At 42.6% G+C, this 17421-nt stretch overlaps 1 protein-coding gene across 1 annotated transcript in view; it reads left to right on the forward strand.

The window, feature by feature from the left end:
- Positions 1 to 2380: 2380 nt before the first annotated feature.
- Positions 2381 to 17421, forward strand: part of LOC310990881 (sodium/potassium/calcium exchanger 3-like) — a gene marked incomplete at both ends in the record, with an annotated part of 80177 nt that continues 65136 nt past the window's right edge. The window contains 2 exons of the mRNA XM_083978419.1: positions 2381 to 2576; positions 8302 to 8430. Of these exons, the coding sequence (XP_083834545.1) occupies positions 2381 to 2576; positions 8302 to 8430 (325 nt within the window). The remainder of the gene's footprint in view (positions 2577 to 8301; positions 8431 to 17421) is intronic.

The raw sequence follows: 17421 nt of genomic DNA on the forward strand, positions 1-17421 counted from the left end.
AGCTTTAAGGCCCCCATTCATGTGTGGCTTGTTGCTGCAGTTTGCTTTCTATGTGTGAAGCAAAAAAAAAAAAAAAAAAGAAAACTTCCTGAGCGTATTTGATTTTGAAATAGTTGTATTTGAACACATAAACACTGACTGTTTTTCTTCACATGTGAAGGGCTGCTCTCTGTCACATCTCTTTTGCCTCCGGTCCCTACATTCCTCCTCTCCTGTTTGATCTGACTCGGTCCCATACTCCAAAGGGTTAAAACAGCACAATGAAACCAGTTGCCTAGAGCCCTGACCACTTTTTCCATTCTTGCTGGAAACTTTCCAGTGCTATTTATATGAAACCTCAGGCCCAACAATCAAGAAACCCACTTGGCCAAGATAAAGTATTCCCCATTATTCTAAAGTTTAGTTTCACTGTCACTGAAATCGTTGCAAACAAACCATCAGAAACTGAATGACAGGTTCTTCTTTATTCCTTTCAGAACACACATATGCACCAATGATTTGATGGCATGTTTCAACAGGTACAAGTGAAATCAGTCCATATGACCTGACTACTGTGTGTTCACAGTCTGATGAATGACTTTCTGTAATCGGTGTTCAAACACTTATTTTAGAGAAAATAAAGTAGTGCATGTCATCCGTTCTCAGAGGCAAAGGAGTTTATTTCTGACTGACATAACTGACATTCAGAGAGACAGATAGGGTGATCATATTCCTTTGTAGAAGCTGGAGTATCATCACCTGAAGGAACTCCCAGAAGAGGGCAGTGCAAAGCACATCCCCTCAGCTCCCATGTATTCACAGTTCATTTGATTACATGTGTTATTTCATTGAGCTTTTATGTTAGAGAAATTAATGTTCCAAAATGTTGTTGAAGGGACAGATCAAAACCAACCATTGATGCATATCTGTTTCCTATTCCTCCAATTTTTCCCTCTTAAAAGGATGGAGTTTTTCCTCAGTGGATGTGAGGGTCTAAGGACAGAGGATGTTGTTATGATGCCATGTAAAGCCCTTTGAGACAAACTGTTTGTAAAAACGGGCTATACAAATAAAACGTTTATTCGTCTGCTTATTCTATTGAAATCATTTCTTTATATATACAGTATATTTTTTATTATTATGTGTTTTGTACCAACATTATCTGTAAAATTCAAATTAAAACATGCACATACCTGTGCTTAAAGTATTTGGAAAACAGTCAGATTTGGAGTGATTTTCTCCCTGCATTCTGTGGCACTCATCCTCACAACATGACCAGTGTGTAGTTTTACATCCGATAACCATAACCTCTATTTTTAGAATTAAAAAAGCAACTCAACTTTTAGATTTTTGCTCTCATCCACCCTGTCTTCTGTAAATCAGCTTTAATTACTGTGTCAACGTTTGATTAAAAAATAAGTAAAAACTATATACTAGACATGATGTGCATATGCATAAGCATTTTCCCATTATTTCCCACTATATTCCCACAGATGTTTGACCTGGGTTTCACGTTTTGATTGATTGATTGATTGATTGATTGATTGATTGATTGATTGATTGATTGATTGATTGATTGATTGATTGATTGTATTTTTGTAACTCTGCCTGTGTGTGCATCAGTGTTGGGCACTTTACTTTTAAAATGTAATTAGTTATAGTTACTTGTTACTTTCCTTCAAATGTAACTGAGTAAGTAACTGAATTACTACATTATAAAAGTAACTAATTATAGGCTATAAAATGCTCAAATATGTCAAATTACATGTGCTCGTCGTCCCCCCTAACCGCGGACCCTCCCTGTGCGGAGGAATACCCAGTGAGTTGGTTAGTTCCAGATAAATGGCTTTTTTCCGACTAGTTGATGGACTGTATATAGGCTATTCTATTTTGTAACGGGACTTCTTGAGTAAAGTAACGTTGCATTTTATTGTCAGTAACGGTAACGGCGTTGTAACGGGGAAACAGTAACTTTTTTTGATTAGTCGTTACTAAAAAAAGTAACGCCGTTATTCCCATCACTGGTGTGCGTGCGTAAATGCACCCCTCTCCCGCCCCCACCCCCCCACTTTCCTCCCTCTCTCCCGGTGTCTCTCTGTGCTTCAACACTCAGCAGACGGACGCATCCGTCCTCTGCCGTACTACTTCCAGAAGCGCACTTGAACATGCCATGAGAGCACGAGCCCCGCTCCGCGCGCCGCTCCGCAGCCTCCACAGCATCATCCCGGCGGTACCAACTTTTTTTTCTCCCTAATCGTCCCCCCCTGCTCCCCTCAAACCCCTCCCCTGGACTTTTTATCCGTCCCCGGGAGATAAGTCAGTTCCCTGGAAAGGACACTACTCGCTTTCCCCCCCTCCTTTGCTCTTTTTTTTTTTTTTGTTCCCCTCTCCGGGGCTCAGCATGGATGTGGCAGCGGTGGAGGGGATGTCTCTGCCGGGTATCCGACTCCGGAATCCGCCGACGCAAGTGATGCCGAACCAGAAAAAGGTCAAAGCGAGGCGGAAACGGCGAAAGGAGTTGGTTTTAATCCAGATCTGCTTGTTTGGCGGCTTGCTGCTGGTCGTGAAGGGGTTTTCCTACTTAGCGGAAAATTCAGGTGAGTGCTGCTGCTGAGCCTGAGCCGCTCGCTCGGCTCCCCCCGCACAGAGCGCAGGGATACCGGGGAGCCAGGCGTGTGCAGAGCTGCCCCAGCACAGCAGCCAGTCTGTCTGTCTCCATACATGTCCGTCACCTATTATAGGCTATTGCTTTATCATTTTGTGCGTCTGTTGGTTACAGACACACTGTTCAGACAGTGATATTACAGTGTAGGCAGCTGCATGGTGAAAAACAGCATCTCCCTATTGGCTCCTCTACCTGATGTTGTGTTGTCCCGTGGTGTCAGTGACATGGTATGTGTGTGATTGATTGGAAAAAAAGTTTAGCTTTGTTGTTTGTTTTCCTCAGCTCATCATTTCATATCTTAAACATAATCTACACAAGTGTGTGTTCATACTTTTTATTTGCTCCAAGAGAGTTGTGCCTTTTTAGATCTACTACTAATACTTCCGCCTTCCTGACCAGAAATTGGGGCATGTGTCAAAGCGTCACAGCTGTCATGGAGGTAGATGATACTCCTACACAGAAGATTAGAGTGGGAATTTGTCTGCGCTGGAACAGTGGGGAACTATTCTGGGCAGAGGGATGCAGAGGTTCCTGCATGTTCAGGTGTTTTAGCCGCAGAGTGGTGAAATCAGGGCAGTGAGTCCCAGGGTATAGGCCTTCACCTCTCCAACTTACTGCAAATGGTTACGCAGTGCCCCCCTTCCCCCCCCTATCCAACTCCACTCCAAAGCCATGCTGACATGTTAAAGTACTGCCAAAGCATCAAAATGCTAACAACACCATTATACTTTCTACATGCAAACATGTGCAACACTTGAACTGATGTCTGCATGTTCCTCTTGCTCTCTCTCCGCCTCACATTGACTGGGGCCCCAACACTCCACTTGATTACTGACTCAGCATCAGCTCAAGTGAGAGGTATTTATCACTTCCCATGGACAGAAGGCCTGCATGAATATTCATACACTCATGATTTGTGCATCATCAGTGCGGCTCTTTCCTCCCCGCTGCATGGAACATGCAACAGTCCTGCGCTCCGTACGGCAAACAAGAGACAACACCGGGACATGTAATGCATTTCCCTTGTCTCCATTGTGTTCGTGTTAACTCTTCCTCAGCTCGCTGGAATATCAATTAGAGTTGATTATTTATGATGCGCCTAATGAAGTTGGGCTAAATTGAGCTTGATGGTGTGGCGCCGGAGCGGAGCACTCAACACCTCCTCACAGTGGTGGCACATTAATCATTCCCACACTCGTCTTTTCCTGTCCGTGTGTGAGACAGGGAGACATAGGAGGGACGGACGGCACGGTAACAGTATAGTGCTGGCACGCACAAAACCACTGGCCACTGCTGTAGCTGCTGTGTGTGGTGTAATGAAGGTGAGGCCAGGTGAAAAGTTCAGCCAGGCCCTGAGGACCATTGAATAACTGGGCTTTTTAATTCTATTTGAATCCCCCCCCCTTTGCCCCCCCACCCCCTCTTAGGCCAGACTTGTAGTTGGCAGGGTGGAAAGGGCAGAGCGCTCCTGCTGAGCTCTCTGAAGTATGAAATGAATTCATTGGTGTTGCCGCTGTCTCCAAGAATGTGCAGATGTAGCCACAGTGGGAGCCCCACTTTGAGCGCTGCACTGTTGCTGCAGCCCCCCCACCCGATTTGTTTTGGAAAATCATGAAATTTCCCTTCAATGTATGAATTATGGTGGGGGGGTGGGGGGCGTGGAGGGGAAGAGGAGGCGTTACCAAACTGACACATCTGTGGTGGTGCACTCCTCCAGCTGTTGTTCACTACCCGACCGTTACAGATAGAATCAAAGTTTAATGTGGCAGAGAACATAATCCTGCTCATTAAAAATAAAACACACTGCTCGACATGGACTTTACTACCTGCAACAAATCAGAGACACAAACTTGTAACTCAGTCATAGAATCTAAAAACGCTGTTGTACGCAGGAAGTGTTTTGTCATTACAACTGCACTGAATGGGCTTTGAACTTGAATCTTTGATTTGTATTTATTTGGTACTGACTAAAATAGGTTGTTCTTCCTCTAAGGAGTGAGTTTTGGCTGTTAAAGGCAAAAGATGACTGTGTGGAGGGAAATTAAATCTCTGCTAGTTAATCATATTGTGCTTTCAGAAGAATGCAGTCAACACTAAATAATTAATTAAACAAATTTTAGTACATGACAGAAATAATCCGTGGGGTAGTAATATAACCACTCCCACTCCCCAAACACAAACACACACATCCCAGTCCATAAATCCCTCCAGCAGAACGATTTCCCAGTGAGATCCCCACAGTACAACATTCATTCCTATGTACAACACAATTAACAACAGTTCACGCCTCAGCAACTGGATCCTGGAAGCAAATTAAGAAAGAGAGACAGAGCAAAACAAACAGGTACCGATGGGAACTGAGATCTTGCATAGGAACCTACTTACCCCTCTGATGCATGGGGCAAAGCATCTGTCATAATATTAACTTCACACTTAGGGATTAGGGATGGGTACCTTTCACATTTAAACCGATACGGTATTGGTATGCAATGGTAGCCTACCTGTTTTCGGTACTTTTGTGTGTGTATGTGTGGTAATTCAAGTTAATTTGTTTATAAAAAATTAGTCAAAACTTCAGAATTGTGAATGTTTATTGATATGGTTCAGTGTAAACAAGCAAAGCCAGGGTCTTCCTTAAAGGGATAGTTCAACATTTTGGCAAATTGGCCCATTGCCATAATCCCTATAGTCATAGCAGTAGGTTCATTAGCTTTAATTGTCGATGCAAGCTATTTTTAGAACGGCGGAGCAGAGCCGCGAGCTGCTCAGAGCTACGCTACGGAGGCTAATGGGATTTTTTTGGTTTCCCTCATCAAATACACAATCCAACAACTCCAAAACGCTCTGGTGGACAAGTTGTGACCTGCACATTCACCACGAGATAATAACGGAACATTACAGAGTTGCTGTTTGCCGAAAAACTCCCCCGACAGGAATGCACATCAGCAGTTTTGCATGAATTTACCTCGAAAACAACTCTTGTCTCGTAACGTTCCGTTATTATCTCATAGCGTGGTGAATGTGCAGGTCACAACTTGTCCACCAGAGCGTTTTGGAGTTGTTGGATTGTGTATTTGATGAGGGAAACCAAGAAATCCCATTAGCCTCTGTAGCGTAGCTCTGAGCAGCTCGCGGCTCTGCTCCGCCGTTCTAAAAATAGCTTGCACCGACAATTAAAGGTAATGAACCTACTGTTATGACTATAGGGATTATGGTAATGGGCCAATTTTCCAAAATGTTGAACTATCCTTTTAAGGGCAATATGTGTTCACAGACACTAGAGTTCTCAACAGGCCTGAAACCCAGATCCAATGTGGCCCGACTCACTAGCATTACTTCTCAGTCCTAACCCGGCTAAAAGAAGAAGAAAAAAAAGAAAAAACCCGAGGCCTGACCCGACCCAATCTAAGTCATTTATATATTTTTAGCCCAAACCAGTGTGTCCAGTCGGGTTGGTTGGGCCGGCCCCGCATGTTGAGAATCCGTTGTCAATGTGTTTGTGAGAGAGAGAGAGCGGGTCAAGGAGGGGCAGTTCTGAATCTGCACACAGCTCTATAAGGACATAAGATTTCACACATTTTGTGTTTACGTCAGACAGACACTTCTCTACTATCTCACAGATGCGAGGGTGCGTTCAGGTACTGAAATGTGACACCGTTTTGATTTTACGTGAATGGATATTCGGGATTCACAGCACACCAACCTGAGAGTGGGACAGTGCAAAAAGTTGAAAAAAAAGCACACAAAAAAAGCAGTTCTGGTCTGTGTGAATCGTCACTGGTCCACACCTGTGCTCAGAACTGAACTCCATCCTTTTCAATCACTCAATAATTTGGCTGAAAATGGATCAATTGATGCCACCCTCACCTTCCTGCAACAGAACGTCAGCAGCACCAGCACCCACCAGGTTGAAAGCATCATCCAGGTGTGGTTGTGCAGCCAGAACAGGAGCCACTGTACAAGTTAATCCACTTTGACAGTCAGAACCATGGTGGAAGACCTTCAACAAAACAATCATAACCAGCAAGGCCAAGAAAAAAGTTGACGAGGGGAGCACACTTTTCAACTGTCCTCAGCTTTTCACACAGAGGGAGCACCTGACATGGATATGTCACTGTTACCTTGGAAAAATCACACTCGGGCTAAGTTGACAGTGATGCAGACCTCAGCCAAATGATCAAACAGAGGCGTAGTCAAACATCCCTGTTAACAAGAACAACACAAATCCCTCCAACCCGGAGACAGCCATGTTCAGCAGATGTTGGAACGCTGCCAGTGTATCGATGAGTCTGAAACACTTGTAGAGTCCAGAGGGAGTAATGGAAGCTGAGACCTGTCAGTTCCCCTTCAGCACTGGGACTGAAACTTAAGCGAGGCTCATTAATTACACACTTCCCTGATCGCCAAATCCGCCGTAATGTCAGTTTTACAGCCGTGGCCCCCACCGACATCAATCCCAAAATGTTCTGCTGTTCTCAACAGTTGTTCTTTGGTGCATTTATCCAACAATCCCCGTGAGGCAGCTTCAACAAAACTGAAGATTGAGGCCATATCAACAACTAGGTTACACAAAGGAGAGAGCAGCATTAACAGCACAGGCGTGTGAGCCAACATACTGCACAGCGTCGTTCATCACCCCGAACATACACAAGGCAAAACTAACTTCATTTCCTAGTAACCGCCAACCCAAATCTAACTGTGTCATATTTTTTTATTCATACATCTTTTTATGTATCTATTTATTTATTATCACTTAAAGGGATAGTAGCATTTTTTTAAAGTGGGGTTGTATGATCTACAAATAGCCCCTAAGTACTTTAATTGCAGTAGAAGACTCTCTACACTCCTCCCGTTAGCAACGCCAGCCCATAGCCCTGCCCAGAGATTTACAACATACAGTGTTGTGAACAGACCCAAAGAAACGGCCTATTTTCGCGGCCTAAAAGAGGTTTTACCTGAAAAAAAAAAACACAGTTCCATTGTTCGCTATAATTTTTTTTTTCCAGCCCCTCAAAGTGCAGGAAAAACACAGTTTTTATTTGGACCTAACCAACTGCTGATGGGAGGGCGCTAACCCTGGGCCAGAGGGATACGTGAGTTGGTTAGGTCCAAATAAAAACTGCATTTTTCCTGCACTTTGAAGGGCTGGAAAAAATTATATTATAGCGAACAATGGAACTGTGTATTTTTTTCAGGTAAAACCTCTTTTAGGCCACGAAAATAGGCCGTTTCTTTGGGTCTGTTCACAACACTGTATGGGCAGGGCTATGGGCTGGCGTTGCTAAATTTGTAGATCATACAACCCCACTTTAAAAAAATGCTACTATCCCTTTAAAGTGGTCACATGGTCAAACCTGGGTTATTGTTTAGAATATCTCACCAACTGGATGTGCAGTGAAGGTTTTCATATTTCTCTTTATTCTGTGATCAAACGTCTTCTGAAATGAATCTATTTTTCTTTCCAGTTTTAGACTTTAGACTATTAGTCATACCTAACATGTAATATTCAGACCAACCATTATTTAGCTATCAGCACAGGTATCGTATCATAGTTTCCAACCCAATGATTCGTATATCAAAATGCCGCATCCTGATGTCGTACCTGTGCTGAAACGCCCTTTGAATCTATTTTGTTTTCCTTTTCTGTGACAAACCAGGTTTTGACATCTCCAGCCGGAGCAGCGAGGACCATGAGAGGTGGGGGGGAAGGAAGCTGCTGCAGGAAATGGACAACAGCAGCCTGGAGGAAATGGAGAGCGAAGAATCTAAGAACTGCACCGCTCCAGGTAAGACGGAGACAGGATGAAAGAAAGAGGACACCCAAGTATCCTCCCCCCCTCCCTCCCTCCCTCCCCCAGAGCAGAGAGGGATCTGGATAAAAAAGAGCAAAAGTGGGAAACAAATGATCCCCCCCTCCCTCTCTCTCTCCCTCCACATGTTCTATCTTTCTACCCTTCTCGGTCCCCTTATTTTCTCTTTGCCTAATATGGGGTAACCCAGATTGTGAGGTCAGATGATTTCCCATGAGCGCAGGCTATACAGCAGGCGCTGACATTCTGCCTGGTTCAGCGGTTTTCACACTTGTTCTCCGTCATATTTTTTTAGGATCCTGCAGGTTTCATTCTCACTCCCTCCTCTGAGCTCTCTCCCTCTCCGTCTCGCACCAACACTCCCTCCTTCTCTCCACTTCCCTTTCTCTCTGTTTACTTCAGCTTTTTTTTCCCCACAGTGGCCACATCTCAGGAAAAAAAAACCCTGTTTCCATGGTGACTTTTTTTTGTCTTATAATCAACCAGTGACTACTACTTGACAGTGTGAGATTAATGCGTTTGTAAAGTTGAAAGTCACTTGGTCCAGTTAAAAGTATTTAAAGTCCCAGTATGTAACTTATTTGGCTTTTTATTAGCAAAAATCAAATACTGCTTTCATAAATCCGTATTTCACTGAAGTGGAATCACACCCGCATACAAATGAAAGCTTTCTGGTACCTTAGAATGAGTTGTTACAAGTCGTTACAAATACATAAGTGGACAACGCACCGAACCGGTGGCAGACGGCCGTCGGCAAACCAACCGGATGTCATTTTACTCCACCAGAGAAAGACGGTAAAACGTGGGTCAGGTAAACAATACGACATCACCATGACAACATATTGTCACGTCAGTATTGTTTTGCCTCGTGCTGACGGACCACTTGTTTACATAGACGCTTGTTTATCCTGTTACATGCAGCGTCTGTTGTCTGTCTGATGTCTGCCCGATTTCACGTGATTGCAACATCAAGAATATGTTCCGATATGCAACCGCACCGCTAGATGGGGGGAATTCCTATATCCTTTAAAGGGGAAATATTATGGAAATATCACTTTTTGAAGGCTCTTTAACATTTATTTGGGGGTTGTCTTGCCTTCCAGCCCCCAGAATGTGAGAATTGACAAAGAAATCTGTGATTTTCAGGCTCCCTATAATCCATGTGGTTTTACGAGCTGTTCCCTCAGTTGTCTGGCAGTGACCCACCGCCCCTACCTGGTACCAGTAGAAGGGGCGGGGCAAGCAATGGTTTATTTGCATTTAAGGGGACAGGCACTGAAACCAGCTGTTCTGAACAGGGCTGTTTTGAGAGGATGAAAAGAGCTCCTTGGGGTATTTCGACTGAAGCATATCACAGACATGTCTTTAAAACACCTGGGAACTCTTTTAATTTGTAGAAAAGGGGCAGAATATGTCTCCTTTAAATCAACCATATGAAGGAGACTTTTTAAAAAATGCCTTCACTACAGCCATGATTTGTGGTGTAATGCAGCCAGTTTCTCATTGGAGCAGTCCTTGCACATGCATGGGTTCCCACCATCACCCATGATTCTCTGTTGCTATTTTTAGTCCTAGATGGAAGCAAATATAGGCCTATCGTTCATCCCTGATGTAACTGATGTGTACAAGGTAGGATGGAGGGATGGGAGTCATGCAGAGTACGCTGACAGTTGTTCTTTTATCTTGAGTGGGAGACAAGTTGCCTCTTCTCAGAGGGAGGGCTTGTTCTCTCGTGAGCTCATTAAGCAAAACACTCGTCATCAATCTCCGTCCTCACCCTCCCAAGGTCGGCGCTGTCATCTATAAAAGGAGCCCAGGTCAAAGTTCAACTTATTCTCTCCTCTGGCTTATTATACAGTAGCTGCTCTTTCATCCTGTCGTGCTAAATTTAAAACGTGTACGCTCGTGGCTTCAGCCCTTGCCACACATACACACACACAGGAGGACTGTAAGGTTTTTTGCTAAATAACCTTGATTTTCCAAAAGTCTCAGCTCATTCTGGGTTTTCTGTTTTTTTGTCTGTAAAATGCATAAAATAAAGCCTTAGAGGGAGTTCAGTGGGAGCACTTCATCTGACCTTTAAGAGGACAGAATCGTCTTTTTTAAAAAAGGTGATGTGTTTGTTTGTGTGTGTGGGAAAGGAAGGATGTTGAATGGTGGACAGGTGTAATGTGCCTGAGTTTCAGGTGGACATGTTCTTTAATCCTAACCATGATGTTTCCTCTGACGATACCTGATGAATCTCCTTGAGCGCCGCAGCTTGAGTCAGTGTCTGTTGGTTGGTTGACTGAAGAACACAAGTTAAGGAAATAATAAGTATCTGAAAGTCTTGGTCACCTGACCTGTAGCTGCTCCTGCTCTTAGTTTCAATTATTGTTTGGTCCATCGATGGGTCTAACAATATCAAAGGAAATATTCTAGTGTACTCTTCTAATCATATTCCTAAACCCAGATAAAAATAAATTAATTTGTTACTGTAAATTTTGCCACTGAAATGAATGCAGGATTTTGCAGAATGATTAAAGGGATATTTCAACATTTTGGCAAATTCGCCTATTGCCGTAATCCCTGTAGTTTTAGGAGTAGGATCATTACCTTTAATTATTATTATTATAACATTTATTTAAAGGGACAACGAGGAGTTTCTCCATCGGCAGAACCAAAATCCAAGATCTTTTTTGCAAGAGAGAGCTGGCCAAGAACGGCAGCATATAAAGTTTCAACACATAGTCACATTAATCATAGACATAAAAAAATAAAAAAATAAATAAAAATAGAATACAAATAACAATTGAATTCACAAGATTAGTCAAAAAATAAAACATTTGTACTCCTGACTCCTGACTCCGGACTTGAATACATTCAGAGATACCAGATTTTGGTGTTTTAGCTTAGTTTTAACTGCAAAATACCTTATTTGCAAGCTGTTTTGAGATCGGCGGAGCAGAGATGCGAGCTGCATTATATTTCAACGTTTCCCTCATCAAACTAAATACACAATCCAACAACTCTTAAACACTCTGGTGGACAAGTTGTGTTACATTCTAATCTTGATTGTTAACATTGTTTTGTTTTGTTTTTTTGTTTTTTTATCAATTGGTTAATCAAATGATAGAATAGTTATGTGTGTGATAATGTTGGAGCTTCAGCACGTATTTGTGCTCAACTGAAGTTGTGTGTGTGTGTGTGTGTGTGTGTGTGTGTTCCCACCGCGGGTAGAGCACAAGGCTGGCTGATAGGAAGCATCCCAACATGAGCTCTGTGTTCCGGGAGGATGCAGCACAGCGGATGCAGTCGCTGATTATTGCCTGAAATTAGAGGCTTGCTGATCAAGCGCTCCAAAGACAAGGGAGAGTGAGTCAGAGAGACGGAGAGAAAGTCCATCATTTACTACAGCACACATGAAACAAGCCTCATTACATCGCCTCTCTGATTTTAATTGTGGAGACCCCGCTGTTTCTGTTGATTTCTGACTCTTGCTCGGGCCCCCCCACCCCCACCCCCCTCACCACCACTGTCATTTTTCAGTCAGGGCAAATAACAAGTGAAACACACACAGATGCTGCTGCCTGTAGTTGACAGTGGTTACAGCTTAGTAACTTTTATTCCTCCTGTCTCTGCTGCTGAAAATGTCAAAGACAGGAGTTCACGTATAGTGCACGTGTGTGTTTGGGTGTTTCTTTGTGAATAATGTGTGTGTGTGTGTGTGTGTGTGTGTGTGTGTGTGTGTGTGTGTGTGTGTGTGTGTGTGTATCTTACAAAAGAAGATACATCTGCATCCTGCTTTTGACCTTCCTGTTATCAAAACGTGCGAGGTTCTTGTAACATGGTACACTGTGACTTTTCAACAATTATAGTTTGAAGCAACCCATATTTTTTCTCTCATCATATTTATTCTTATTCTAAACTGCTTTTATTCATTTTTATTGTCATTTTTTTCATTATTGTAAAATGGTTTTATTACTGGAGCTGGTGCACATAACATTTCACTGCACCTTGTACCCTATATGATTGTGTACGTGACAAAAATAATTTGAATTTGAATTTGATATTACATTGGTGTCCTCACATTATGACGGGATAAAACAATGAATTCATGACTTCTGAAGATGTGTGAGTAATGTCGGGATGTGACGATTACAGATTTTATTGGTACGATTATTGTCAGAGAAACAATCACGATTATTATATTCAATAATTTTACAACACTATGAATGTGTAAAATCAAATATAGTCAAAATATAATTGCATTACCAATTATATAAACATATTATTTAATGTTTCTATTAATATAGGACCAATTATTAATCCATCCATCCATCCATCCATCCACCCACCCATCCACCCACCCATCCATCCATCCATCCATCCATCCATCCATCCATCCATCCATCCATCCACCCATCCATCCATCCATCCATCCATCCATCCATCCATCCATCCATCCATCCATCCACCCATCCATCCATGTTTGAAGTAGTCAAATGTTTGAAGTTTTTTTTTTTTTTTTTTTTTTACGAATGAGACACTATCATTTCAATTCCCACCAGTTCAGTGTTACTGTTGGGTAAATTGACATTAACATAATTAATGATGATGATGATTCATATCGTTCATAATGTTGCGAAGCTTTGTTTACATTCCATGTGCTGATCTTTTTGGAAAGTGACGGTATTTAGGAACCTTTACGATTAAATAATTGTGGCATTTAATACCGCGATTAACTGTGAAAACAAGTAAAGGTGACATCCCCGGAGTAATGTGGAGGTTCGTCACACTGCAGCTGATCACTGTGCTAACACACAGCCACCTCTCGCCCACTCTGTCTTCCTCCTTGGCAGTTGTACAGATACACACATCACGCCGGATGCATCTCTTTCATCTTTTCACCACACAGGTGGTTAATGTAGCCCCCCCCCCCCCCCCCCCGCTCCCTCCAGGGGTCTTTCCCTGGAGGCTGTCCTCCTCCTCCGTTATTAAAGATCTTCTCCTCTCCACTCGGCTCGGCTCCGACGCAACACTCCATTTTAGGAAAGGAGGCTGCTGTGACTTAATCAGGGCTTCCCTGTGAGGAATGTGCTTTGTGAGCGCGCATGCGTGCGTCTGCCAGTTGAACCATTAGAAGGGAAGCCTTGTTAAGAATAGTATTGATTAATGCGAGGGTGCCAGCCCTTGGCTTCTGCGGTGTGTAGGAGTGTTTATGCAGGTTTTCTGTGTGCGTTATGTTTGTTCACCCTTCCCTCGCTTCCTCCGCCCCCCCCCCCCCCCCGGCTCCCCAACATACTGAGTGCAAGTAAGCGAGTGCCATAAGCAGCTGATGAATTGATCACATCAGAAGAAACAATCGCCCTCTTAATACGTCAATATTAACTTCTACTAATCAATTGTTAAATTGATCCAGGCAGTGCTCACAATGGTTTCCTGTGAGAAATCCATTCTGACATTGTATTATTTTAGCACACAGCTTTTAGCTTTTATAGCCTGAGAGCAGCTTAAAACATAACTCTCTTAATGAGGCTCTGAATGTTTTATAGACATCACTCATCTCACTGCATGGTAAGATTTAATTCTATTTTATCTGTTTTTATTTAACCACTTTTGTTTTTACAGACATTTGTTCTAAGTAATCGCGGTATTAAACGCCACGATTATTTAATTGTAAAGGTTCCTAAATACCATCACTTTCTAAAAAAAGATTATGTCGGAACCATGTTGGCAGATCAGTGCAAAACGCACGGAGTGAAAACAAAGTTACATAACAACTGAGTGTGTAACTTTGAGTGGTAAAGTTTGGCAGAGGAAGACTGACTCCCTCCAAACAAACATATTTAGTCGATGACGGCTCGTCAGTCTGTCAAATATGCTGCAATGAAATAGCGGCCAAAGGAGGAAATACATCTGATATGAATCATCACCTGTGGGATACCCACCCGGCTTTGTACGGCAAAGTAAAGGTTAATACATATAACTGGGTTAAAGGATCCATCACCTGAAAATCACTTTTTTTTCGGGTTATTGCAAACTCAATCTGTCTAGCTGACATGTTTTCCGGGCAAAGAACTTCACTCTCGCCTCCTCCCCCTTGAATTCACCAGGAGAGGAAAAAAACCCCGGCCGACAAAACGATCATTAATTAACCTACCCGCAGGCTTTTAGAGGTTTACCATCGGCTGGTTAACTTCTTTTTAGGATATAAATGCTGGTCTCATTGATGAAATCTAACAATTTGTGGCAGTTTGTTTGAATGAAAAGTGAAGCTTCCTGTGTGTACTGGACAGAGGAACGCGTTGCCTGGGGGCTCTGTATGTACTGAAATCACCACATTAACATCAATACAGTAAATACATGTTTTACAATGAACCGATCAGCCTGCATTACATTCTTTTTATTTATATATCCACCTTTTTCTGGACGTCAAAAACGTAAGCCGGTTTTGCTCTTCCGGTGGAATTTTATATTTACGTTTCCATGGTTTCAGTAGTCGCGGTAAATGCATGGAATTTTTTTTTTCAATGAAAATCTGTAAAACAAGATCGCGTATTTTTCTCGCGAGAGCAAAATTGGGTACACAAATAGTGATGAATAAAGGTGAATGTTGCATATTATTTCTCAAAAATGTACATTTAAGACCCTTTCAACACCTGAAACAAATATAAATACCAGGTGATGGATCCTTTAAATTACGTTTACCTTTTTGACTATTCGATTTTACACATTAGTGTTGTAAGATTATTTAATATAATAATTGTATTAATCGTGATAATCGTGATTATTTCTCTGACAATAATCATACCAAGAGAATCTATAATTGTGACATCCCTAGTTCTAAACAGTATAAAAAGCTACAAATCAAGTTGGATTGATTGAATGTTGTTTTGAGCAGGCTGCTGCAGCTCACTAACAGCTGTATGAGCAGTCACGGCTTCATAACTCCCTAACATCCGGATCGGCAAAGTCATCTTGTTGTGTTATTGCAGGAGCAGGAGCTCTGTGCTCGGGGAATAAGAGCGCTCCATCACAGCAATTAGCTCAGTAAGTCAGGGTGAGAGAGAACTCACTGTCTCCTCTGTAGATACATTCATCTGTCATCTGTGTTTTACTGCTCTTGTTGCAGTCTTATTTCATTTTTTCCCTCGCTCTTTGATTGTGATACTTCTATTTCCCATGTATGAAGGAAATGTTGTCGCTGAATTACAGAGGTCAGGTTGTTTGCCAACAGCAAAAATGTCCTGACACATCTTAAAAGATTCATCCAGCCAGAGAGGCTGTGAGCTGTGCCGAGGCACTTTCCCGAGCGCCGCGAGCATCCTCCCCCTTTACCGCTGCTTTCCCATGAGCTTCAGTGAACATACAGTGTCCCACGCACAGCCTGCTTTGTATACAGTAAATCCATGTACATGCTGTTTGGTAGTTGTTAGAACTTGGACATTTTAATGTCTTCATTAGACAGCAGAGAGCTTTCAGAGGAAGAACGGGGCTGGAATTCAGTTTTAGTCAGTGTTTTAAACAAGAGTGTCTTAACAGTGCAGCTTCTCATTCGACCTTTTTACATCCTGTTAGCTTACCTTCATTTAAATCTTTTCATTACATTAATGTTGGCAGCTGGGTGACTCAGTGGTTAGCACTGTTTCCTCTCAAGAAGGTTCTGGGTTTGATTCCCTGGCCTGGGGCTTTTCTGGGTGGAGTTGATCTACCCAAGGAGGTGGATCGGACTACACGTAGATTTAACTCACATTGCGTTGGTTGACCTGCTCTGACTGACCAGTCATCTGCGCTAAAAACTATTCATAACTCTGTGATTTTGTCCCTATATATTTGAATCCCTGTAATCGTGGACAAGTTGTGACCTGCACATTCACCACGCTATGAGATAATAACAGAATGTTACAGACAGAGTTGTTTTAGAGGTAAATTCATGCAAAACCGCTGATGGGTGTTCCTGTCGGGGGCAGTTTTTCAGCAAGCAGTCTCTGTATTTACCTTGAAAACAACTCTGTCTCAATAACGTTCCATTATTATCTCATAGCGTGGTGAATGTGCAGGTCACAACTTGTCCACCAGAGCGTTGTGGAGTTGTTGGATTGTGTATTTGATGAGTTTGATGAAGGAAACCAAGAAATTCCATTAGCCTCCGTAGCGTAGCTCTGAGCAGCTCGCGGCTCTGCTCCGCTGTTCTAAAAATAGCTTGCACCGACAATTAAAGATAACAAACCTACTGCTATGACTATAGGGATTATAGCAATGGGCCAATTTACCAAAATGTTGAACTATCCCTTTAACTTTTTTTGCAAAATGTTACTGCAGTGTTAGTATGATTAAAATTGTTTGCGACAGTTTTAAAATTGGTCAAAAAGCAAGTTCTGGTTGTAGAACATGCACCGTACTGTAGGCTTAATGCTTTGAGGAAGCAAATGGACTGAGCCAAGATGGCGGCCGTGCGGCGACGCCGTGTCATTGGGCAGCAGCATCAGGTGAGTCATCTAGTCTTCTTATATAGATCTATGGGTGTGCCTCCATTGGTTCTCTCTGGGTTTTCCACCTTCCTCCATCTAAAGACATGCACAATAGGTTGACTGATGACTCTAAATTGCCTTGATTGTGAATGTGAGCGTGTCGTTCATCTCTATACAGTGTGTGGCCTTGTGAAAATCAAAGAGATCACCTGCATGCAGCATGAGTCTGTATTTGATTGCGTGTCAAACTGTAGCCTATAGATGAAGGCAATTACTGTCTCTCCCCTTCGCGTGACTAAACCAGCCATCAGATGTGCTGCACAGTAGTGTGTAAAAGGTTAATGTGCGGGGAGTGTGTGTGATAAGGTGTTTGATGTGCTTTTACGGATAAGAATATTTCACCCTTGCAGGATTGGCTTTTCAGAAGATAAGCTCATCACACAAATAAGCCAAGCTACTGGAGGCTTTGATGATGATTGCCAGATCTGCAGCTCCCAAATGGTTGAGCAGACAG

Source organism: Trachurus trachurus, assembly GCF_905171665.1.
Source record: "Trachurus trachurus genome assembly, chromosome: 1".
In the NCBI taxonomy this organism is placed as follows: domain Eukaryota; kingdom Metazoa; phylum Chordata; class Actinopteri; order Carangiformes; family Carangidae; genus Trachurus; species Trachurus trachurus.